This window comes from Narcine bancroftii, chromosome 1 (genome assembly GCF_036971445.1).
Source record: "Narcine bancroftii isolate sNarBan1 chromosome 1, sNarBan1.hap1, whole genome shotgun sequence".
NCBI classification, from domain to species: domain Eukaryota; kingdom Metazoa; phylum Chordata; class Chondrichthyes; order Torpediniformes; family Narcinidae; genus Narcine; species Narcine bancroftii.
This window is the reverse complement of record NC_091469.1, coordinates 401,776,912-401,803,029: the sequence shown is the minus strand read 5'-3', so window position 1 is coordinate 401,803,029 and position 26,118 is coordinate 401,776,912. Positions and strand designations below refer to the sequence as shown.

The 26,118-nt window shown below is 38.8% G+C and overlaps 1 protein-coding gene and 1 long non-coding RNA gene across 7 annotated transcripts in view; one reads left to right on the top strand and one right to left on the bottom strand.

Annotated features, from left to right (window-relative positions):
• Positions 1-1,794: 1,794 nt before the first annotated feature.
• Positions 1,795-26,118, bottom strand: part of LOC138751482 (leucine-rich repeat-containing protein 72) — a 31,394-nt gene continuing 7,070 nt past the window's right edge. For 3 of the 6 annotated variants that reach the window (XM_069913784.1, XM_069913782.1, XM_069913783.1), the window contains exons 4-10: positions 24,218-24,299; positions 18,461-18,574; positions 16,361-16,450; positions 16,125-16,268; positions 6,583-6,612; positions 5,852-5,882; positions 1,795-2,023 (exon numbers count right to left, since the gene is read on the bottom strand). In XM_069913784.1, coding sequence (XP_069769885.1) covers positions 1,867-2,023; positions 5,852-5,882; positions 6,583-6,612; positions 16,125-16,268; positions 16,361-16,450; positions 18,461-18,574; positions 24,218-24,299 — 648 coding nt within the window. In that variant the 3' untranslated portion in view covers positions 1,795-1,866. Of the gene's footprint in view, positions 2,024-5,851; positions 5,883-6,582; positions 6,613-15,064; positions 15,109-16,124; positions 16,269-16,360; positions 16,451-18,460; positions 18,575-24,217; positions 24,300-26,118 lie in introns of those variants that run through there. The other 3 variants (XM_069913785.1, XM_069913786.1, XM_069913787.1) reach the window with 3 other exon arrangements.
• LOC138751485 (uncharacterized) lies at positions 16,227-22,679 on the top strand. The gene is made up of 4 exons (XR_011349975.1): positions 16,227-16,287; positions 17,417-17,509; positions 18,072-18,148; positions 22,381-22,679. It is a non-coding gene; the product is annotated as an uncharacterized lncRNA (long non-coding RNA).

Here is a 26,118-nt window from a genome sequence, read left to right as displayed (position 1 = left end):
CGCATCGTAGGTTACAACAGGATATTGACAGAATTCAGGCTTGAGCGAAGTGGCAGATGGTGTTCAATCCGGAACAGAGAGGTGATGCACTTTGGAATGTTGAATTTGGCAAGATTCCTAACAGCGTGGAGGATGTTGGAGTCAAGGCCCATCAATTCCTCAAGGTTGCTGTGCAAAATGATTAAGAAAGCAGATGGTGTGTTGGTCTTCATTGGTCAGAGGATTGAGTTTAAGAGCCTTGAGGTGATGTTGCAGCTCAAAATTCTGGTTAGATCACAATTAGAGTGTTGTGTTCAGTTCTGGTAACCTCATTATAGGAAGTATGAGGAAGCTTTAAAGAAGGTGCAGAGGAAATTTAACAGGGTGTTGCTGGGATTGGAGACCACATCTTGTGAAGAAAAGTTGACAAAGCTGGAGCATTTCTCTTTAGAGTGGTAGAAGAGAGGTGACAATGGAGGTGTATAAAATTAGGAGAGGCAATGGCCAATACTAGATGGCATCTGTTTCAGGTAACTGGACATCAGAGATTTTTATGTATACAGTGGGAGAAGGATACCTGGAATACATTGCTGGGGTGGTGGTGGAGCTGGTACAATAAAGATAAAGGTCCCATGATTGTCACGTAATACTACATTTAGAATGTAACATACATTAAATTCTTTAATTTTTGTTTACCATAAGGCCGACAGAGAGTCGCACTTTGTCCAGCGCCCCTTACAGAAACCTAAACACCTGGTTTTCCTAGGTATTCTCTCCTTCAAGTTCTGACCAGTCCTGAGTCTGCTTGGCTTCTGAGATCCGACAACCTCCGGCAGATTCAGCCTTTTAGGTGCAATAGAAACATTTAAAAGACTTGGATAAACATGGATGTAATAAAAATAGAGGGTTGTGGGCTGTGAGGCCGAGAAGGGTTACATTGCTGGTGGAATAGATTTATATAGGTCAACACATGGGCTGAAAGACCTGTTCTCTGCTATAACGTTACATATGACCAATTCTAGATTAATTTTTAAATGCCAAATTTACTCATCATCATTCTTTAAGGCTGTTTGATTTTGTTTTTTTCTTTATTTTTAAAGAAAACAGTAAATTGAGAAAATGCATAATTTAGCAAGTTTAAGATAATTGTGGAAATATTGCCTTATGGTTTTCCAGTTTTAAGGACATGGATTAGATTAAGATTAGAATTGAAAACACTACTAAACATATTTGTTTTGTAACATCCAGCAGGTCAGGGAAGATTGCTGGAATAATGGTCCAGGTTTGGTTCTCTAACTATTGAAATGCCAATTCGAATGAGCAAAACTGACTGCAGCCCCTGGTGCCCTTGCAGTAAAATCTATATATCGTTATTAATGTACTCCAAAAGAGATGTTTAAAAACACCCCTTTCAAGAATCTGTGGCAAACACTTAGCTTCCTGGGAATTGCAGGCTGACATTTTAAGTGACCAAGGAGAGTTTGGGGTGTGATTGAGAATCATAGTCCCCATAGTGGTAGCACACAAGCCCAGCATGAATAATAGAGAAAAGTCTGCTGTCTCAAACCATCCACACACCTCACTGAACATCACCTGCTGCATGTGTCAAGAGTATGTACAGAATTGGAGTCCTTGAACCTAAGGGACTTAGAGGAAAATTGAAAAAATTCTTTGCACTTCTGTCCAGATAATTTAGTAATATGAGACTAATGCAATGTGTGAAAGTTTATATTCACATCTGACCAGTAAGTTTTTGTTGCAGTTATCTATTTCCAAAAAGGGTTCAAAAATTGCAACCTTGCAGCTGGACTACCATTGGATGGCTTCAACTCTGTGACATTTATTCTCTTGGACACAATATTTTTACTGCGGAATTTGCCTTTGCAATTATCTGAGTGTAGTAGTAATGATCCGAGATGGCTCTGTGTGTTCATCTCCCAGACGTTTCTGCTGTGTGTTAGGCACTTTTCTCCAATCAAGAGTGGAAAATTCCATTATTGTTTTTCTTCTCACTCGGTCAACAATTTCATCCTTTGATGTTTCTCTGAAATAGACAAAACAGTGGGGGAAAAAAAGTTTAATTTTTATCAAAAAACTAAAACGTTCGAATTATAATGTTTATTGTCATACATGTTGTACAATGTAAATTTGCCCAAAATTCTTGCTGCAACTGAAGAAAAACAAAATAAACTAATCAAAATAAATGAGGCAATAAATACATAAGAGAGATATAAATGTTCACAGTAATAATGGTGCAAAAAAAGTAACATAACAGTGCAGACAGTCCATGATTCATGTACCATGGGGAGGTTGAAGAGTCTGATAACTATAGGAAAGAAACCCTTTTTGATTCTAGAAGCAGCTTCTGCCCGAAGTAATTGTGAGAAGAAGTTGTCATTAGGGTTGTTTTTTTTTTTGGAGGTCAGGTCACTTGTCTGAGTGCTACTGGTACTATGTGGGCAGCGACTAAACCAGCTCCCCCACTGGGCTTGCCACTGGACCTCACCATGCCACTGGATCTGGGAGGGTATGTTGAGAGGGTGGGCCTGGACGTGTGCAACCCCTACTCACCTAAATCCATTCATGTGCACACTGTTCTGTTCTGAAGAGTGAGGTATCCTCATACCAAACCCCACAAACTGACTGAAAGGAACCATCATGGGATGGATAGCCAGAAGTAGTTTTTTAATGCCCTCTTGAGGCAACACCTCACATAAATATCTTCAATGAATGAGAGGTTAGAGCCTTTGATGGACCTGGCCACAATTGCTGTCATTTGAGTCCTGAGGCCCTTGTATTACAAATCAGGCTGTGATGCAACCAGCTAGTGTATTTTCCAAAGTGCATCTGTAGAAGTTTGCTAAGTGTATTTAATGACATGCCAAATATGCTCACATTCCTAAAAGTAAAGGAGTTGGTGTTTCTTCTTCACAGTTTCCTCAATGTGCTGAATCCAGGAAAGGCCTCTTGAAATATGGAAAACCAAGAACTTGAAGGTTCTGACTCCACCTCCTTCCTATCAGGCAGGCACCTGGTCCCTCCGTCTCTCCTTCCTAAAATCAGCAATGAGATCCTTAGTCTTGGTGACATTAAAGAGTAAGATTGTTCTGGCATGTCCAAACCAGGTTCTCGATCTCCATCCTGTTTCTAACTCATCATTTCCTGTTAACAATTCAGCCGACCATGGTGGTGTTTTTATCAGATTTGTTGATGACATTTGAGCTGAATTTGGCTTTGCAGTGATGAGTGTACATGGAATAGAATAGGGGACAAAGCTCACGGCCTTGGATACCCCTATATCAATGGTCTGTGAGGATAAGGTGATGTTTCCAACCTGCTCTGATTGGAGTCTGCCCATGAGGAAGTTGAGGATCCAGTTGTAGGATGGAGAGTTCCAGGTCCTTTAGCTTGGTCATGTTCTGCTGATATAATGATGTTGAATGCCTGATGACCACCGTGGTGTGTGGCTGCTTCAGGCTGTACATGGAAACCAGGTACGAGGGCACCAAGTGCCACTGCATGCTGAGGTTCTACCTGTCGTGGGTGTTGCGAAGGATATACCTGGCTCCGTTGTCATGCAATGGCCAAGCCAGCTGGACTTTGCTGCATTTTCTATCCTTCATGTAAAAGTTTTTCAAGGATGACACTTTCGACCACAAGGCCATTAGGCAGTGGTCAGTACGGAACATCCTGCAGAAACTGCTAGTGGGATGGTTTTCTGAGCATTGTCAGGAGTCACTACAAACACCAGGATTCACTTCGGTGTCAGTGAGAGAAGCCCACCCAGTGAGATCATTCCTGAATGACCAGAACATCACTCTCAATGGATGCTCTCAGGATGGCTGTGGTGGGGTGGAGATTGTCACCTACCTCTTTGCCAAATGCAGGGGGCATTGTCATGATGCATCCCCAGCGGCAGAGTGACACGACTCCCTGATTTACAAACTTCCTGGGGACACATTCTGATTCCGACATCCAGAACTGCCGGAAGACCGTCAATTTGGTGAAGGACGCCCTTTGGTCAGCCCTAAACCTGTTGGGTCTTTCAGCACACGGAAATGTTGGGCCAGAAATGCTGCCGCCTGGCACATTCTAGGCTGCAGGACAATGTACTGTGGGTCACACTGAGCCTTGGTGCAGCCAATGTGGAAGTTGTTCTGCTTAGAGTCCCTCCATTACTGGGCTCTGAGGGCCTGTCAGGGAGAAGAAGCTCCTTACACCTAAGAAGCGGGGGGGGGGGAAGGAAAAACAAGGTGCCACAGGGGTGGTGACTGAGTATTAAGGCAACAATGTTAAACATGAAATGCACATTGAAGAGATGACTGACACTATGAAAAAAGTTAATTAACAGTTTTTCCTGTAATTTAAATTAGTTACTTGATATGAGATAACTGACACTTAGAAAAGGTTATGAATAGGTTTTTGTAAATAACTTAATAGGATCAAAACTATTAATGTAAAGTCTTGAACATTTTTTTCTTTTGTATTGTATACATGTTATTGCAAATAAAGTCGATTATGGGGGAAAAATGGTGTTGAATGCCAAAATGAAGTCAATTCTCACCTTTCTGCTCTTGTCCTTTCCATGTCCAAGTATCACCTTGTGTCTACTGGCCTGTGCTCGTCCCCCCCTTCCCCTTCTCCCCCACCACCATCCTCAGCCTTTTTATATAACCATATAACAATTTATGGCATGGAAACAGGCCATCTCAGCCCGACAAGTCCACGTCGGTTCACTGAAACAACTCAGCTAGCTCCCCCTGCCTATTCTCCGCCCATAACCCTCTAATCTTCTCTTATCCATGTATATATCCAGCCTCCTCTTAAATTAAAGAATTGACTCTGCCTCAACTATTTTTGTTCAGGCACCTCCTTTTTGCTCATGTCTTGTGCCAGGCTGTGGACTGTTGAAGTCTGGCTCAAAACTGGTTGAAGGGGTACTGGGTATTGGAATCTGGATGCAAGTGGGCGCTGAAGGGTTCATGACTGTGTCGGAGGTTCGGATCTGGAGTGAAGGTTGCAAATAATTTGGACTGGACTCTTGTGAGGCTGCGGAAGCACTGGCTGTGAATCTATGGACACTCTGTCTCGGGGGGTGGGGGGAGACTCTTTTGCTTTTTCTCTAACTGTAAAAAGCGCTACAGGCAATTTTTGCCAATGGCAAATCTGTCTGCCTGGCAAAAGCAATTTCATGTAATATGACATTTTTTTATTACATTGACAATAAATTTAATCTTTAAGAAAGACTGAGGTCCAAAACATTGGTTATAAATCTTTGCCTCCTATGGACTCTGAGGTGCTGAATTCCTCCAGGATTTTTGTGTTTTTATTCTGTGGAGGTTGGTACCAAAGCTAAACTTATTGCTTTGTTATCAAAATAAGCCTCATGTTTTTGGTCAATCAATTAATTCTGCACACAATGGAGAATCCCTAAAATTTTATGTGACTGTAATTGGCATTGGGATTTCCAACAATGAAATCATGAAGCGTAGAAGAACTAATACTGATCAATACAATAAATAATGTTTGAAGTCTGTCAATTCCAGCAAAGGAGAGCGCAATTCTTTTTTAAAAAAGGGTCATATCTGAACTTACTCCTTAACTGTTTTAATGCATATGCCTGCACAGGCTCAGGACTGGTCAGTACTTGGAGGGGAGAATGCTTAGGAACACCAGGTGCTTTAGGTTTCTGTGAGGGTCAATGGTCAAAGTGGTGACTCTCTGCCTATAGTCGACAAAAGTTAAAGAATTTTATGTATGTTACATTCTAAATGTAGCATTACGTGGCAATAATGGAACCTTTACCTTTACCATTTTTTTAAATGTTGATGTCATAAGTATGTTTTTAATAAAAATTAGGAGGGATACTAACACAGTCTCTTTTTTCTTTGGCTTGAGAATACCTGAAATGAAATTTTCAAAAAAAAAAATATTTAGAATGGACTACAGGAAGATGAGTGGAACAAGTGGCCTCATTCCACTTCTAGGTTATTTTATCTCTAAAATACAAAGGTAGGATGTTGATTCTTATGGGGGATGAACAAGACACTGCACATTTGAACACAAAATTCCTCTTTGGATGAAAGAGCATTGAGAATAAACAAAATTTAAAAATAGCAGAATCTAATTAGCAGGTGTTTTGTCACTGAGATTAAAACTTGTTTGTATAATGCAATGGATTATATTATCGTCAATTTCAGCTTTGGGTCATGGAGCCTCGATTAATGATAAAAATCATCAATTTTTTTTACCTTTAAAAGATTGCAGATAAATTATTTTGGTACAAATTCAATGCACAAACCTTTGCATCTGTTTGATCAGGGAAGCAATTTGAATGCTCAAAAATACTACTGAATTTGGATGTAAAATTATTAAGAGTGTTCACATGACAAAACTAAAGTTTAAAATATATTGCAATGCCAACAATTAATGAGTAAGCATCGCAGAAAGTAGCAGATGCTAATTTCAGCTATGCTTGGTGAATTCCTTCTTTTCTGCAGTGCGCAAGCCATTTTTTTTAAAAAAGTACATGAAAATAGAATGACAGTTGAGTAAACCTTTCACAGTGTGTTGACCAGTATAAAAATAGATAAAAATACTTACCTTTTTGGTGAGGAATTGATGTCATCCAACCTAGAGGAAAGACAATACAGGGCAGGATTGATTCATCATTAACTTAGTTTGTAGCACTCAAAAATTAAGATTTAAATAACTGATTTCCACAATTAATTTGATTATAACTTTCATTTTTGTTTTGAACATGCCTTACTACATCCACTGGGATGTCAGGGGCTATGATGAATTCATAAGAAGAATTGACTGCTGGAATTGGCCAAGGGCACAAAGCAAATAAAATGTGAATCCATTTACCAGCTGCTATAAAAGAAATTGACAGCTTGGTGCACTCAACCTGTATGCGTGGGTGCAAAGGGAACACCTTTCTGGTGGAACTTAAATGCACCTGCTCTGCATGGTGTAAATTAGCCAAGTATCAAAGACTTACAAAAAACTGGCATTGCTCAATCCTGGCACAGAGTTTTGATTCGTTAGGTGAAAATAAACATTTGAAATAGCCACAAAGGGCTCCTTCAGTTGGCATAGTGGTTAGTGCAACGCCATTACAGCATAAATGATCGGGACCTGGGGTTTGAATGCTGCGCTGAAAGGAGTTGGTACGTTTTCCCCATGTCTGCATGGGTTTTCCTGGGAGGGTGGGCTCTGGTTTCCTCCCACCATTTGAAATGTTTCAGGGTTGTATGTTAATTGGTTGTAATTGGGGCAGCACAGGCTTGTGGCCAACACATTCAAGCATATTGGAGAGACCTGTTTTGCAAGGGCTGGTAGAAGAGACCTTCTTTTGAATGTGGTAACCAGGAAATCACATGATATCTAAATTACTGCGTTTGGCTAACTTTCAGTAGAATTACTACAAAAGCAGATGAATTATAAAACAATGAGAATTCTGTAGCTAGCTGCTACAAGCTATGGCTCTGTGAAGCTGACGGCGCAGGAGAGGTTATAGCTGTATGCAGGTTAGCCCAGAAAGAATGACTTGAACCCCAGTTGAGTGTAGTTAATACTGAGCTTTATTGGGCTCACAGCCCTGCTTTTATTCTTAAGCTGAGGGGCGTGGTCAAAGCCCCCTCAGCATTGATTGGTACGTTTGTGATCCGCTTTCCTTGATAGACCAGTTAGGCTCCTTTAATTGTGGCCAATTGGGGAGCTGCACTGCGGGCCTCGTGCAGCCTGCTGGATCGTCACATTCGACTTTCATTTTGTGAGGCGCTACCACAATTCCACATTTTCCATTGTGTTATTCTCTCTGAAGTAGCTGACACTTGAAAAATTGCAGGTTAACTAAGTGACACTAATGTCTGCAGTATAGTTATGATAAACTGCTCCAACATAGAATATGGGAAATATTTTTGACTTCTCCACTTCAAACCCCTTGTGTCTGTCCTCAGCCAAGCCACTCCAGTTTCAGCTGTGCAGCTATGATTCCAGCATCAATTCAAAAAATATTTTGGATCCAGCAGAAATGTAAAATGATCCAGTTCTTCTGCCTCATTGGTAACCAGAAAGACTTAAATATTTTCTACTTTAGGTTCAGTCCACAGATAAGTTCTCTGTTGTTCATTCAAATTGCTTGAGTTAGTAAAACATTTCACCCTAAGGGTTGAATCAATTTCTGACTTCTAGAAATGGGTGTCACCTTTAGTTTCTCTGTGCATTGTTTCTGCAGGCAAAATGTTAACTTTTTTTCTGATTTGAAATTGATATACTGCTGATTTTTAGATAAACATTTGTTGGACAGAGTGATAAAGGCTGGTCAACTTTTAATGATTTTGGCCTTAATGTTGCTTATCTTGGGAGGCAATGGATTTTGGCATTCATGCAATCATTTTATTCAAACATGCAGGTGAACTGAAATTTTTAGCATAAGAATTTAGCCCTCTTAACAGATTCTGTTCATAACAATATCTTAGCTTTCTGATTGAACAATGAAGACAATTCACTTAATTTTTGTTATATAACAGGGCTTTAGAGTGATATTTCCAAGAGAGAACAACTTCTATAGATGCACTATTGAAAGCATTCTTTCTGGATATATCACAGAATGATATGAGGGATGCTGTGTTCAAGATTGCAAAAAGCTACAGGAGGTGGTGAATGTAGCTCAGAACACAACGTAAACTTTCCTCCATGAACTCTATGTACATTTCACTCTAGCTAGAAAGGGTGGACAACATACTGAACACCCATCACACCCCAAGCACAGTCTCTTCTCCCTCCTCCCATTGGGGATAAGGTTTAAGTGTGAAAGCATGCATTAATCATCTTAAAGACAGTTTCTTCCCATAGCCATTAAGATCTTGAATTAAACCCCTAATAGTGCTGTCATGCTGCTCTTGCTTGGCGCTAAATTATCTTTTCATTGTCGTCCTATGCTCTGAAATTGTGCTCTTTACACGGCTGAATTAATATATGAATTTTACAAACTTGTAATTCTATTCACTGAAGAATCTTCACGGTATAGGTATTCAGCGACAAATAAACTTCGTCAAAACATTTTCTTTAACATAATGACCCATAACTTTGGTTTATGCCTCAATTGCATCCCTGCTTCTGCCCTTGCATTTGTTCCCTCATAATTGATCTGGATGACTCTTGGCTCATGTCATGGACATGGGGAACTAGTCATTGGGTGAATGTCCATTTTGACAAACACAAGTGCAATGAAAATCGTTATATTTGCCATTTATCAGTACAGAATTGTATGAGGCTTCAGGGATGTATTAAAATTAGTTTCAATCAATAATCTCCAAATTATTGAATAATCAGTGAAAGATCACGAATAATGCCACCTAGTGGCACCTATTCAAATTTTTATTAACAGTTTTGTAGTCCATCAGTTCACTTAATCTCAGCCTTGATCCAGGGATGAACACAATGATGAATTGCCAGAGGAATAAGGAGAATAAAGATGACTATGAAGGTAGGGAGAGATGAAATATTGAACATTTGCTGAGATGTATGCCAACATCAATACCATTCAGGGAGCACAAACTAGTGTTCTTTTACCCAAACTGCTGTGGCCGGCTCCAAAATACTACCACATTGAGCTTAGAAATATCAAGGGCAAGATCAGGCAAGTTGCTGAAAAACTATAATCTCCAACTTCACTATCCTGATTTGTTGATGTCTACTGTTTTCCCCAAATTTCCCGGTCTAAATTCTAAAAATTTCTCAGATGAGAATGCACTTTTAATGGATGAAGATCAACATCTCCAGTTGGTGTTCATTAGCTGCTCACTAGTTGCTTACCATATGCTATAAATTGTAATTGTGTTATTGACAATAAACATTCATTAGAACACATTAAGGTCTCAGTATGGGAATTCTCTTCGTTATAACCAATATTGCAATAGAACGATCTAACTCGAGCAAAAGTTCAGTCATTTCTGCACATTTATAATTTTGGCTTGTTTGATTTGAAACTGTAGTACAAAAATAATGTAACTAAACAATTTTAATTTCCTGAAATAACTGCAAATAGAACAATAACAAATAAAAAACAATTATTTGATGTACAATCACAAAATAATAATTAAGATATTGAAAGAAATTACTTCCTTTTATGTCTACTTTCACATCACCTGCAGCTTCCTGGTTCCATCCACCTCTACCCAAACACTTCACCTGCTAGGTCCCCTCTCCTTTCTGGTTTTATCTGCTCTCATCTTTCCATCTATCTACTCATTCCCTAAGTGTTTCAGTTACCGTCATTATCACCTTTACTTCCAGCACAAGTAGCCTTTCTTCCCAATTATCAGACTCTCTGGCTCATCCTGCTCCATCTGCCTCTTTTTTTTCCCCTCTTCTCTCTCGTCAGTCACTGATCGCCTCCCTCTGTCTCTTAACTCCACCCTCACCCTCCCCATTTGTCATCATTATTTACAACTCCCTGTTTCACCAATCCCCTCTGCACTCTGTCTCAACCCTCTCACTTTCTCACACCAGCTAACTTCCATCCCCAATGATCAGTCTTGAAGGGTTTTGGTTCAATCATCAACAGTCTATTTTTGGAAGGAAAAATCTCCAGAGGTAAACAAGAAAAACTGCAGATGCTAAGATCTCGTACAGTACATAAAAGTGCTGGAGAGACTCAGCCAGTTCCATATGAACTAAAAAGCAGTCAATGTTTCCAGCCTGAGCTTGCAGTCTCTGTATCTCAAAATTAATTCTTCTGAGGTCATTGGTTGCCATCTAGTGAAAAATCTTCAAAACTCGATTCAAGATTCAATTTATTGTCATGCAATTTAAAAAAAACTCATATTACATCAAATTGCTTTTGTCTGCTATACGGTAGACAGATTCGCCATTGGCAGAAATTACCTGAAGTGCCTCTTACAATCAGAGAAAGAGATTTCGCTCAGAGTCACCGAGTGTCCATGGATTCACCTCCAGAATTCCTGCTGCCACACAGCGTCCAGTCCAAACCGTCGGCAACCTGAGTTCTAGATTTGAACTTCCAATACCATTAGAAGTCTTCAAAGCCCTTGGCAATCTGTCACATCTCGATTCCGATACCCCTTCAGCCAGTTTCAAGCCATTCTGCAGCCTGGTGTGAGCCCCTTGACTGCAGTATCCAGCAGCCTGCAATCTATGTGGGTCCTTCAGCCACAGAACCCCTCACTGGTCTGCTGCCTGTGAATTTACAATTCTGTGAAGATATTCTCAAGTCAAAACTGAAATGTGACCATTTAATCTGGTTCCAAGAATAGGATCAGGTGGAGGATGAATGTTGACTGGGATATCAAGTTATTTTTGCTTTGAGAAGGTTTGCTTTGAGAAGGTGCCTGCTGAAACAGCATTGTCACCACTGGTGTGGACGTGGGAGAGTGGGGAGCAGAGACACAGCACTCTTCTGCGGCACGTGGGAGAGTGGGGAGCAGAGACACAGCACTTTTCTGCGGCACGTGGGAGAGTGGGGAGCAGAGACACAGCACTCTTCTGCGGCACGTGGGAGAGTGGGGAGCAGAGACACAGCACTCTTCTGCGGCACGTGGGAGAGTGGGGAGCAGAGACACAGCACTCTTCTGCGGCACGTGGGAGAGTGGGGAGCAGAGACACAGCACTCTTCTGCGGCACGTGGGAGAATGGGGAGCAGAGACACAGCACTCTTCTGCGGCACGTGGGAGAGTGGGGAGCAGAGACACAGCACTCTTCTGCGGCACGTGGGAGAGTGGGGAGCAGAGACACAGCACTCTTCTGCGGCACGTGGGAGAGTGGGGAGCAGAGACACAGCACTCTTCTGCGGCACGTGGGAGAGTGGGGAGCAGAGACACAGCACTCTTCTGCGGCACGTGGGAGAGTGGGGAGCAGAGACACAGCACTCTTCTGCGGCACGTGGGAGAGTGGGGAGCAGAGACACAGCATTCTTCTGCAGCAACAGCCCAGTTACAATGGCAACAGCCCAGTAAGGCTTCAAGCAGCTTATTAAAGGGGCAAACTTTTTTTTCCCTATGTTTGAAATCATCGAGGTCTGTGCCAAAGATGGTGGTGCCTATGCTTGACTGCAGACCACGAGGGATTGTAGACTCTGTGGGATTAACTGACCAGCACGAGAATGGGAGAACACCCTCTGCTGAGAAGGAGAAGCCTGTGAGTTGACCCTACATGGAAGGTGATTATGGCAGCAGACCAGCAAGGAGCTCAGCTGATGAAATACCCAAACACACTCTGGGCTGCTGGAGACTGGCTCGGGCAGGATTGGGACCGGGATTTGAGGGCAGACAGCAAGAACAGTTCCTGAAGGGGCCTTGGGCACTGAAATCTTACTGGTTGTATCGGAGGTTAAAATCTGGAAATTACGGATCACTAGTGGATCAATCTAGACTCTCAGTGTTTCACGACCTTTTTCAGTCTTAGAGTCACCTTGCTTCCAGCCCTAACATGTCAATGACTGAGCAAACTTTTCCAATCAAAGGCAGCTCTGTAAGAAACACATCTTTATCTGATTTAAAATATTTAACATTTTTAAAGACCCGCATTGAACTATAATTTGACTTATCAGTGGGCCACGGCATGTTAGGCTGGAAGCAAGGTGGGCCTTAAACTGAGAAAGGTTGAGAAACACTGCAAGTCTAGTTGCGAACAACTGGTTCTAAGTGATGAGGTTGATGTAACACTGGAAGCAAATCCACAGACATTCATTGTCTCTGACGGGATTCTCTTTTGCTACTCTTTCTCTTATTATTGGGAGTGCTGAACAATATTAGTTGGACCACTTTGTGTGCTTATATAGGAGGCAAAAGTTGATGATTTTTGCCTGTTATTACATTTTGTACATAAATAAATCTGCAATCTTGAACTGTCTGTAATTATCTTAAGAGTCAGAGGGCGATGTATATTTGAAATTGGCATTTTATTTTGTCAATTCTGCACATTTTTACAGTAAGCAGAATTCTGCAAGGATCAAGAGTTATGGGGACAAGACAGGAGAATGGAGTTGAAATGGACAGTAATTCAGCAGTGGCAATTCAATGGCAGGGTGAATCTGATGGGCTGAACAGTTTAATTCCATTGCTATGTCTTATGATGAAATATCAACTCACTCACTGCCATTACAAATCATGAACGAGCAGTGCCTTTCCAAAATCCAAATGTCCTAATTTAATTGTTGACATAAGTTGCCTTGCTCATATCAATCCTCAATATATATGATCCGTGTATTAGGAGATAGACCACCTTTTGTTCCAATCTCATAATTCATACCAAATATTAATTATATATTTTAACAAGGGGGCTTCTTTCTCACCAGATATTAATTTTGCTTCCTATTTATATATAAAATGTTCTGCTATTCTCTCTCCATTTTCAAGTTCTATTTTCAAACATGCAGGTTTGTCTCCTTCCTCAAAAAAGGAAGTAAGAAATCTCATCTGGGTCATTCTGTAATAATTAGTAAATCATATTTCCATGTTAATTTTTCTATGGAGACTCTGGACATCTTACCCTTCCAAAGGAATTTTATGACATAGTTATTTAAATCCTAGGGGGAAAAAAATCTATTAGTTAATGTAATGGGCAATGTTTGTAAAAAGTACTGAACTCTTGGAAATATATAATCATTTTGACACAATGAACTTCGCATTAATATTATTGGTAAAACTGTCCACCTGTTCAAGTCTTCTTCAACCTTTTTAAGCAAAGGTAATTTAATTTATATAAATTCTTTAAATATAAATTTCTAAATATTTTATCCCATTTAATGGCCACTTAAATTGGGTGTCTCTTTGGCAATGACTATAATCCCCTTCTGTAAGTGGCATAATTTCATTCTTATCCCAATTTATCTTGTAACCTGACACTTTCCTATTTGAGTACAGTTTCTGTAATGAAGTTACTGGCTCTGTCAAATACATTAATACATCATCAGCAAATAAATTTATCCTGTATTCCTCCTGGTTGACCCTGAATCCCTTAATGTCTGGATCTCATTGAATTGCTTCTGCAAGCAGTCTATAGCTAAAATGAAAAGAGCCAGAGATAGTGGACAGCCTTGTCTACTAGATCTTGTCAACTGGGATGGTGCAGAGACTTGTCCATTTGTCACTACTTTAGCTTTAGGATCATTGTACAGTGCCTTAATCCAATTTATTTTTAAAAAATTGCCCTAATCCAAATTTTTCCAGTACGTTAAAATAGAAATTCTCACTCTAGTCTATCAAATGGTTTTTCTGCATCCAAGGCCACATCGACACTCAGATCACCTATCTTTTGTACCAGATAAATTATGCTGAACAATCTGCCTTACATTATCAGCAGATTGTCTTTTTTCACAAAGTCTGTTTAGTGAAATTTTTGCCAAAATGAATAAATATGGACCAATCTATTTGCCAAGGCTTTTATAATCTGAATTTAACAGTGAAATAGGTCTATAAGATGATGGTTTTAATGGATTTCTTTTTTTTTTGGTATTACTGTAATTATCGCCATTGAAACCCAGAATTTTTTAACTGGGAAATATAATGGAAATAAGACAAAATTTGAAATAACCTCAATATCTAGTTGAATTTGTTAAAATTGCATTGGCAGTGGCCAGAAAGTGTATTGCAGTTACTTGGAAGTCTGACTCCAATCTAGTTATGGCTTGCTGGAATGCAGTAATGCATAGCTGTATTCCCCTTGAGAAAATTTACTTACAAGCTAAGAAATAAGTATGACCTATTTCTCCAAGTATGGAGACTATATTTACAGATCTCAGGTCCAAATCTATAGTTGACTTTCTTCCAGTCCTCCCAGTCCACGTTAACCTTCTCCAAAGAAGACAACTAGTCAAATAATGAATTGAAATCCGGTTTCCAGCAACCTTTCTTATTTTTCCACTCGACCTTTCTTTTTTTACTTTTTCTCTTCTCACACACTTATTATCAGGGTCTTTTGGGTGGGTGGGGGGGGGAGGGTTGAAAGGTTTGGGTTACAACTATCATCCAGCATAAATTTGTCTTATGTATTCATATTTTTTACATCTCGTACTTGACTATATGTATTATAAAATATTCAAAAAATTACTTACTACCTCCTCAATATCTCTGAGTTATGCAGAAATGATTAGTTTACCAACTTAAAGAACAAAAAAAGAATAAAAATGCACTTAATAATTTAGTTTGGCACTTTCCAAATATACTTTCCAACAATAGATTATGAATTGAGGTTTTTTGAACTCATGAGAATTAATTCATTTTTTAAAATTAAATTTAAATTAAATTAAAATTAGATGTTATCAATTATCTGAGATTTTGGAACCTTTCATACTTCGATTTTCAATTACATGAATGGAATTCAACTACTTTTCCTGTTAACTTGCAAATTATGGTACTCCAAAAAAAAGCATTTGAAACAACTGTAATCTATACCAATACAATAAAATTAATATGTTTTAATGTTCTCTATTAATTATCTTTATTAATAATTTTTATTAATAATATAATTCCTAATGCAAAATCCTTTTTTATCAGATAATGCATTCCTTCCACATGGCAAATACTGAACTTAAAGAAAAAAAATTATAAAAGAAATATGACTTTGGCCTGAATAAAATGAATAATGGATAAATTATGTGGACCAGTAAAGGAGCATGATTTTCTGATATTTTCAGCACCTAAATGATCTAATGTACTAATGCGTGCACCCAAGAACACCTTCCTCACAGATGCAATGGTGTAAAATTCTAAAAAAAGTGAGCAAAATGAAAACCTGAATTTGAGCTTATTCAATCATATCACAGCACATTTCAGAAGCAGATGTGAGAAATTATGACCCTCCGTAAAGATGTGGATTGATTTATAATTGCATCAGTCTTTGGAGGAGTGGAATTTATTGTCAGTACAGCCAGTAGTGACCTTACTGGCAGTGACTTGTCGTCATGTGCAACGACTAGCATCCATCTCTGCTGCATTCAAAGCCAAGTCTATTCAATGTTTTGTGATAAAATTTACAGGATATGAAAAAATTATAGTCATCGTTTTTAATAATTCACTATCAAATACACTTATAAAATTATTTATAGCTAAGCACAACTACTCTATTCTTAACTGTTATTAATTTCATTAATTATAAAATATTTTACAAATTCCCACCTGTATATATATCACTTTTCTTTGGTACTGTCTGTTTAAGTAAATGAGTCTGTACCCTCTGCCCAAATGCCAAAGATTGACGGATCCGCATTTGGTCTTGTCTGTAGGAACCCAGAGCAGCATCCCGTTCACTCTGCAGAATGTCTGTATCAGCAAAGCATGGGTAAGTTACCTACTGTGCCTCTCATAGCTATCAGAATCCAGAATTCTCAATTCAGAAAATTTGAATGACTCACATTGTCTATCAAGGAGCTGCACTGAAGGGAGATGGTAGATGACATATAGACGATAATCTTTATCTTGTGTCAATGGATTATTGAATAAATCTGAAAGTCCATGAAATTTACAACTTAAAAAGGAAACTAGGAAATGTGAATTAACTATATTTGCATTAGTACCTTGATACTTGAATGTTGAAAGATGCTTTAATTATACACGAAGGTCCAACTCAGCAAACAACAGGACTCGTTCACTGAAGCTCATTAAGAGTTTTTACCAACATCAAGTAATAAAAACGAATGAAAAATATCTAATTTGGGAGAGTAAAGGGCCAGAATTGGAAGGGAGCAGAGACATTACTCTCTCTGCTCTACAGACAGTAGATATCACAGAGAAGGGAAGACAAATTGTTGAAAGGAATTGAAATCACAAGAACTTCAACTAACTTACTTGTTACTATGTGAAAGGAGCCCAGAAGACTATTCGGCCCACTGGCTCCATGCTCATGCCCAGCAAAGCAATCACATCAATCCCATGGCTCTCCTTGGATTGCTATATCCTACAAATAAGTGTATTTCACATACCTATCAAGTTTCCTTAACTCTTGTGCTATTTACCATCACAATTTGCCTATTTGGGTTATGGGGAATCAAACATCTGGGTAAACCTGCAGTGGCATGGAGAATGTTTTAAAGTCCAAACAAATGGCACCCAAGGTGAGTACCTGAAGCTGTAAAACTCCAGCACTCATTAAAAAAACATGGTCTGATCTACACTTTTAAAAAGTGAGATGGTGGTGGACCAGGGATCAATGCAAGTTAGTAAGCTCAAGGGTGATGAACAAGTGGGATATGGTGGTGGTTAGAAGAATTTAGAAGCATTTTGGATAATATCAAGGATTAAGATTGAGAGGCTGAGTATTACCTGTGTTTGAATAAGTGAAATAATGCATTTAACTAAAAACTAATGACATTTACACTTTGCAAAAGTTTACGTTTTAACAGTTGAAGTGTTTTATCACCAGTCATGGACAAAATTGATATTTAACTATTTTATGGCTATCCATCCCATAGGATGATGATGGTTCCTTTCAGTCAGTTTGTGCGGTTTGATATGAGGATACACCACTCCTCAGAAAGGAACACCGTGTGCGTGAATGGATTTAGGTGAGTAGGGATTGCACAGCCTCGGACCCACCCTCTCAACATTCCATCCCGGATCCAGCAGTATGGTGAGGCCCAAGATGACTGGGGAAGCTCTGTTGCAGTGAATGGCCAGACCACGCTTCGATGCAAGTGATGCCCTTTCTGCGCTTCACAGCACGTTTGCTAGATGGTCGTTGACCCTACAAGAGGGTTTGTCCGCCCTTTGACAGGTCTTGCAGGGTGTCTAGCCACCCTCTGCACCAGGCAAGCCTGGTGGGGAGCCAGTTTAGTCACCAACCACACAACCATGTGACAGATAGTACTGGGTTACATGGGACCAGCAGCACTCTGACATTTAAGTGTATGCTTTATTTTAATGATCAGAATAAAATTCAACAGCAGAGAGCCAGTTGAAAACCTGCTGGCATCACACAGTAAATAAAAAGTTAATGCAAAATACTTCAAATTTTGGTATGCAAAAGTAGCAGATTTTTCATAATATTGGATGTAATTCCAATTCATATTTCAACATGATTTAATTCACTTTAATCTAAGACGTAACACAGTATATTAAATTTTGCAGTGAAGCTGCTAAGTTTCAAGGAATCGTGGGAAGCAAGACCCTCGTAAGTTTCAATAGAATGTGGAAATCTGAGCCAGGTGAGTTACAGGAGAGGGCAGCAATCACATTTTAAGAGCAGGTCAAGAGCAGGGGTTCTGAAGGGTTAAGGCTGGTGTACATGTCAGCACCCACTGTGTCAGATGCTGAACCTATCAGATTAGTGAGCAGCTAAAAAGCAGATATCAAAATTTCATTGTAATAAGTAAAAGTTAAATGGCAGTGCATATTTGTAACTTTTATAATACATAATATGTTATGTATTTTATAATAAATTATTCTACACTAATTGCTAGTAAAAGCCACAGGCCGAACAAATGAAGTATTTAGTACTCCAAAACTATTTTGCTTACTTAATGTGTGCATCCACCTCATTTTTTTAAATTCTGCTACAACCTTCTCCAGCTTAATAAGCCCATTGTTGTGTAGCATCAATATCTGTAAGGATGTCAAGTGTTTCAGAGTACCTAAGATATGGAACATAATCCAAAATATATTCACATAAATGAGTGCCTTTATCAGTCTGGAGCACATAAACTGACTGGCAAACCACAAACACGCATTTATCATGCGAATGAACAAGAAACCTAGTGATTATATTGGAGAAATTCTCCTTTGGTTACTACACTAAATACTGTAGATGGGAAAGAAGCAGCCATGTAATTGTACTCACCTTTCAGCATTTGTAATTCTGATGGAAAATGATGGATGGAAGTGTTGCCAAAGATCAGTTTTCTGAATATATTAAAATGAACCAGTGTTCTGGGAGCCATGCACGAGAGCAACTGTGCATTTCACGTGAACAATATAAAACCGAATTTAAGGAGTGAATCACCATCCACACTATAAAATCTGGATATTATTTCTGGGCTTTAAAAATTTGCTCCTCACAATCACATTTATTCATAACAATTAAGCGATTGTTATTAAAATTTTACAAAAAAAAATTTTGGATGTGATCACAATTTTCCTGAATTTAAGCCAGTTTTCATCACTTCTAATAAATCACAACTAGCACTGAACTGATTCCATTCTCAGATGTTATTTAGATGATGTGTTCACTGTCTAAAATACAACACCATGCTGTATCTGGTCCAATTTTTAAAACTGTGTTGTAACAAATAAAACAAATCTTTAATTGGAATATTTTGTTTAACATTTTTCTTTTGAAGATTTTACTGTGTTTCCATCAGAACTACAAAAAGTTAAAAAATAGAACAACTTTAACTTGCAGAGGGGAGTTGGTGCAAGTGGAAGAAGCAGAATAATTATTGAAATTATATAACATTAATATTCATTTGGTTCTAATGTCTTTCACCCTTAGACCTCATCACAGTTCTTCAATTTTTTCACATCCTCTAAACTACTTTTTTACTTCTTTTTCCTATTTCTGAATGCCCTCCAGCCTAATTTGTGAAAATGCTAGTATGCATATGCTGCATGAGGAAAGTTGGCAGATAAAATGAATTAAAAAGTGGGGAGGTTACATTTCAATTAGAGAAGGCAATGGTGAGACCACATCTTAAATATTGTGTATAGCATTGGCCTCTTTATTTAACAAAGAATGTTAATGTGATGGAAACAGTTCAGAGAGAAGATTTGCTGATCTGGTGTGTAGCATGGGCAGATTGTCTTATTAGGAGTTGTACACTAGCCTTGAACGATGAAGTACAATGAAACATTTATGGTCTTGGTTGGGAGGATGAGAAGAAGACTTAATCTCATAGTCATACAGTGTGGGAACAGGCCCTTCAGCCTAACATCCCCACACCAACCATAATGTCCCATTCACACTCCATCCACCTCACTGGGTTTGGCCCAAATCCATCTAAACCTACAGTATTCATCTATCTGTCCAATTTTGTTTCTTAAACATTGCAATAGTACCTGCCTCAATCATTCCATATATTCATCACACTCTGTATAAAAATATTACCCCTCAGGTTCTCTCCTCGCTCGCATCCCCCCCCCCCCCCCCCCCCTCCACCTTTACCTTAAATCTATGTCCTCTGGTTACTGATTCTCCTTTTCTGGGCAAAAGACTCTGAGTTCACCCGATCTCCTCTCATGATTTTGTATACCTCTGAGATTACCCCTCATCACCCTGTGCTTCAAGGAATTAAACCCAAATTTGCTCAACCTCTCCCATACCTCAGTCCCCTCCCCACACCCACACCCCCTGAGTCCTGACAACATTCTTGTTTGTCTTTTTTGCACCCTCTTGAACTTAACAACATTGTGTCTGCAGCAGGGTGACTAAAACTGAACGTAATGCATGAGCTTTACCACATCTTGTAAAACTACACGACCACCCATAGTTAATATTCTAATGAAGGCCGATATGCCAAAAGGCTTTTTGACCACCCTATCTACCTGTGTTGCCATTTTTGCTTGCATGTCTGACCCTTCACTCAAACAGGAATATGAATGTCCTGGACTTTCGTCAGCACAATTTTGAAAACATTCCATTATTCCTTCAAACATCCTGTCCAATTAACTCAAGCAGTTCTTGTCTTACACTTTCAAATTCGGTCTTGTCACAATTCCAAATTTAACTTATAGTCCTGCTCTGTCCTTCTCCAATAACTTTTATTCTAATTGAACAATGGTCACTGGTCCCGAAAGGCTCCTCCATGAATACTTCATCCACTTGCCCTTCCCAATTTCCCAACACTTGGTCAAGCGATCCTTTTTCCCTTGTGAGACTGTCTACAATATGCTGGAGGAAACTTGAACACATTTGACAAATTCCACCACTCTAAACTTTTCACACTATGACTTTCCCATTCAATATTCAGAATGTTAAAATCCCCTCCTATGTCAACCTTATTTGACTGACAACTAAACGTTCCATTTTTTAATCACGTAATACTACATTTAGAATGTAACATACATGAAATTCTTTAACTTTTGTCCTCCAAAAAGAGAGAGTTGTCACTTTGTCAAAGGCCTCTCACAGGGATGAGGCTTCAGTGAGGGATGAACTTGCGACACCTTGTTTGCGACACCTGGTTTTCAAGACCAGTGCTCTAACCACTGAGCCATCAGAGCCCATCACCTAGCAGCAATCTCCTGGCATTTTTTTTCTCTAATTCCCATTTACTCTTTGGTGGCCTGCAGTACATTCCCAACAAGATGACTATGTCTTCTTGCTCCTCAGCTCCACCATGGGATTATAGCTTCACAAGCTGACCCATCTGTTAATGTTACATCTGACCATTGACATGGAATCTTCCATAGCCACTATCAAGTTGTTTATTATCATCTGCTTGCACAAGTACAATCTGATGAAAAAGTGTTCTCCAGTCCTTTATGCAAAATATGCAGACATACAACCAGACATAACACAAGTACAAACAATAATACATATGCAGGACAAGTATTCATATATTCAAAGAAATAAATAGTTTCCTGAATATGAGAGACTTGGTTATGTGAACAGTTCCTTTGGTCGTTCAGCATTCTCAATGGCCATGGGAAGAAGCTGTTGATACTCCTGTATCTCTTACCTGACAGGAGCAGTTGAAAAATGCTATTTGCGGGGTAACCAGAAAGGTTGAACTGCCAGTCCTGCCCCTCTCTTAACCAGATTTCTGTATGGCTACCATATTCCAGTCAAGTATTTATCTTTATCCTATATTCATCCACCTTACCTGTCTAGCTTCTCATATTAGGATAGGGAAATTTTAAACCAACAGTCCTTCCTCTCTTCCTGCCTACTAAACTTTATCTCATTATTTTCCATACCATCTTCTAACCTCTCACCTGCCTCTGTCCTGCATCGAATCCCAACCCCCTGCCAATCCAGGGAAATTCCAACCATTCTTGGCATCCTGCTTCTCAACCTTTTATCTAACTGCCTACAATCATTGTGAAGGACGTCATCATTTCCTCCACCTATGTCATTTGTACAAAGATCTCTGGCTGTTCATCTTTTACCTTGAGAAACTTTTCCCACCACTCAGTGACATACTTGATCTGGGGGCCTGAGAGACAACACACAATCCCAGTGTCTCTTCCATGACTTTTCCTCATGTGGTAGATTCCAGAACTCGAGATCATGTACAAGGATTGTTCATTTAAGTCAGACAATCAAACCTCTATCTTTCAATAGATTTATGTGTTTTTGGAACTTGTTTTGTCAATGTGCAATAGAAGAAGGGTCAGAGGCAGAGATAGATCATGGATAAGCAAGGAGGTGAAGATAGGAGTTGATGAAAATGTAGCCTTGAGGTTACAATCAGATTAGTCATGATGTTATTTTTTTTAACAGGCCATTTCAGCCCATGAGTCCATGCTGCCTAATTCACACTTAACTAACCTACAACCCAGAATGTTTTTGAACAGTGGGAGAAAACTGGAGCCCTCGGGAAAAACCCACGCAGACATGAGGAGAATGTACAAATTCCTTTCAGACAACACAAAATTTGTACTCCAGTCCCTTTTGCCAGTGCTGTAAAGGTATTGTGCGAACCATGCCACCCCTAAATATTAGTTTCTAATATTTAATGAAAAAACAAACTTAATCTACATATGGGGCCTCCCCATTTAATTCTTTTCGTTTTAACATGTACGCTCTCTCATTAAAAGTACACATTGAACTTTCAGTACATTTAATTATTTAGCAGATAATGCTGGGGCTGTTATGCTAGTAAAGGAAAATATTCCAGTGTTGTTATTTAATACTACATTTAGAATGTAACCTACATGAAATTCTTTAACTTTGTCTACCTTAAGGAACACAGTCGCTACTTCATCCAACACCCCTCACAAAAATGAGGCCCCAGTGAGGAATGAACTCACAACCTGTGTTTTACAAGATCAGTGCTCTAACCACTGAGCTATCGGAGCATAATGAGTTAATCCAGGGGCTGGCAAAGTGGTCTCTATTGACCCCGGGGGGTTGATAAATGTCTAGGCTATAGAGAAATTTTACCATTGATAAAATGTATTTATTTATTTTACATGCTTGGGGGTTGATGAGAGATCAAGGATTCCATGAATAGCCCCATGGTTTAAAAAGTTTGCTGGCCCCTGAGTTAATGTGATTATAAGTATTAAGCAAAAGTGAAAGTTGAAATAATAATTAAAACAACAAAGAAAATTTATGACCTTTTTAACAATTTTAGAAATCAATATCAGATCCCATCATGTCCACATAGACCAAAAACTGAAGTTAAATTCATCCCATTTCCCAGAACATATCCTCTTCCTTTTTCCTTTGGCTTGGCTTCGCGGACGAAGATTTATGGAGGGGTAATGTCCACGTCAGCTGCAGGCTCGATTGTGGCTGACAAGTCCGATGCGGGACAGGCAGACACGGTTGCAGTCTCTAACTTGCTAATAAAAGAGCCTTCAAGCGCAGCCTCTAACTTGCTAATAAAAGAGCCTTCAAATGCAAATCCAGACACACCTTAATTGTGGTGAGTGTTTCTTCCTCCAATACTCTTTCAGGGAACATGATCTGGACTCTCCCTGTGGATGCAGCTTGAACTGCTGAGTTTTTCTACATGTTTGTGTATTGCACCAGACTCTTCGAGACTGACTGAGTATAATATCTCCTCTCTAGTCCCACGACTCACATTTATGACCCCAGTTAATGACCTAACTTCTAGGGGAAATAGTAGCTTTCTATTTACAGTTTCATCCTCTCATAATTTTCTATTCAATTAAATCTCTCGACAGTATCTTTGGTCCAAATAAAACAATATTGTATTTAATTTTTCTGTTGGGTCAATTTTATAAAATATGAAAAAATTAGCAATAAAAATACTCAATAGTATTAGGAATTGTTCATGTAAAAGTAAACTTAATTAAACTGACCAAAATATTCCAATCAAAAGCACTGGAAACACTCGGTTCTGTGGAAGACTGTATCCATGAAATTAATTTTTTTTAAGTGCAGCATTTGATTTGTTTTAAATGATGAGCATATAACATTGTTTCAATTGTTATATAAAACAGTCAATATGATAATGAAAGCAATAACATTAAATGAAACATAAATTCCAAAATTAAACATAAATTAAAAACTAAAACAATCATTACATTCATAAATGAGCAAACAATTCAATTTGAAATTACTTTTTACTCATGAAATGATGTAGTACCTGTTAAATCGGTGAGCATGTTGTTTTGTAAGTATAATTCTTTGAGGCAATAATTCATTTTCAGGGAATTAATCTTTTTAATCTATGATAACCAAATGGAAATAGAATGATTTAATACAAAATAACTGAAACAGCATTATTTTATTCACTAGTTAGTGAATAAGAGCGAATTGCAGAAAAGACAGGGGAATGATCAGACTACTAACTGGATAACGATGAGTTCTGTTCATTTGCAGACAGTTAACCAACCTTTTCAGAGTTCAGTGCCAGGAATAGCTGCCTGCATCAGTAAATGGCCATGATACTCTGTGTGCACTAATCAAGACTGCATCATCTTATCAGCATTACAAAATTTAAAGAAGCAGTCCAAGCTGTCATGTATGACCAACCAGCAGCTACCATAATAGGGATCAATAGATTTCTAAATATTAAAGGAAACAAACAATTAGAAATTGAGCAGGAAAATGGTTTGATGCAGAGATCAGACATGCTCTTGATCAAGGTTTGGAAAGGCCTTTTCCTGCTCCATTTTCTTATATTCTTTGAATTTGTGAAATGGTTATGCTCCCACCATGATACTGTTATTTCAGATTAATTTGGATACCACTTTCAAAAATCATGTTTGGTCCCTGACCTAACAATATTTAAAACAAGCTACCCTGTATTCCATTGATTTCATAGCACCATGTATGTCTCCAGAAACTTGGGGAATGTTATAATTTCTTTCCCACTATGGCGGAGTTATTGTAGAGTTAAGTTGAAGAGGAGATTGATGAAGACATGCCAGGGCTGGTGAATTATAGTTATGGAGAGACACAGTTAAGCCTAAGGTTGTTTTCTTTAAAACATAAGAAATAGAAGGGAGATTCAAGTGAATATACAGTATAATTCTGAGAGGGCTATTTCTCTAAGAAATGGGGGGGTGGGGAAATAGAGTTATTTGACACAAAGGTTGTAGAATTAAGAGTGGCAATCTGGCACTTGCTGTTTGAAGGAGTAGATGAGGCCTAAACCCTCACCACAATAACAAAAAATACCTGAATGTGGCTGGAGTTAAATAAAAATCAGTTGTTTGACCAGTATTGATATAATGAGCTGTATGTCCTCCTTCTTTTCCAATAAATCACAATGAGGCTATAAATTGATCAATAAAATACTGAAAGATGACACTCATAAAGAAACTAAATGTAGGACCTGCTGAGTTTCTATAGAATTTTTGCGTATTAACAAACTTCATATATGTTTTATTAGGTCGAAGGGATCTTAATATTTATACAATTCTTCAGGATTCAAAACAGAATCAAAATTTATTGTCATGAACGATTCATGATATTTGTTGTTTTGCAGCAGCATCTTAGTGTAAACATTCATATTATAACCATCTTACAACATTACTATAAAAAATTAATGAGTGCATGAAAAGTAAGGCAGTGTCTTTGGTTCATTGATTATTCAGGAATCTGATGGCAGCGGGGAAGAAGCCGTTGAGTGCTTGTCTTTAGGCTCCTGTGCCTTTTTCCTGATGGTAGCAGAGTGAAAAATGGTGGGTCTTTGAGGATAGAGGCTGCTTTTTTAAGACACCGCCTCATGTAGATGTCCTCGATGGAATGAAGTCCGGTGCCTGTGATGTCGCAGTTCAAGTTAACCCTCTGGAGTTTATTCTTGTCTTGAGAGTTGGCACCTCTGTTCCAGGCAGTGATGCAACCAACCAGAATGCTCAATATAGTCAAGGTAACTGATTAGCCTTGGCTGAAGATAGCAGGGGGTTAGATCAAGGCCCAGCCACATTTAAAATGGAATGTTATCCCATTTAGTATTTCATCCAAAATCAGCTGTACTAATAGATATTTCTTTCCTTATATTCTTACTTTCTGGCTGCCCACATCTCATTGCTTTTTCCC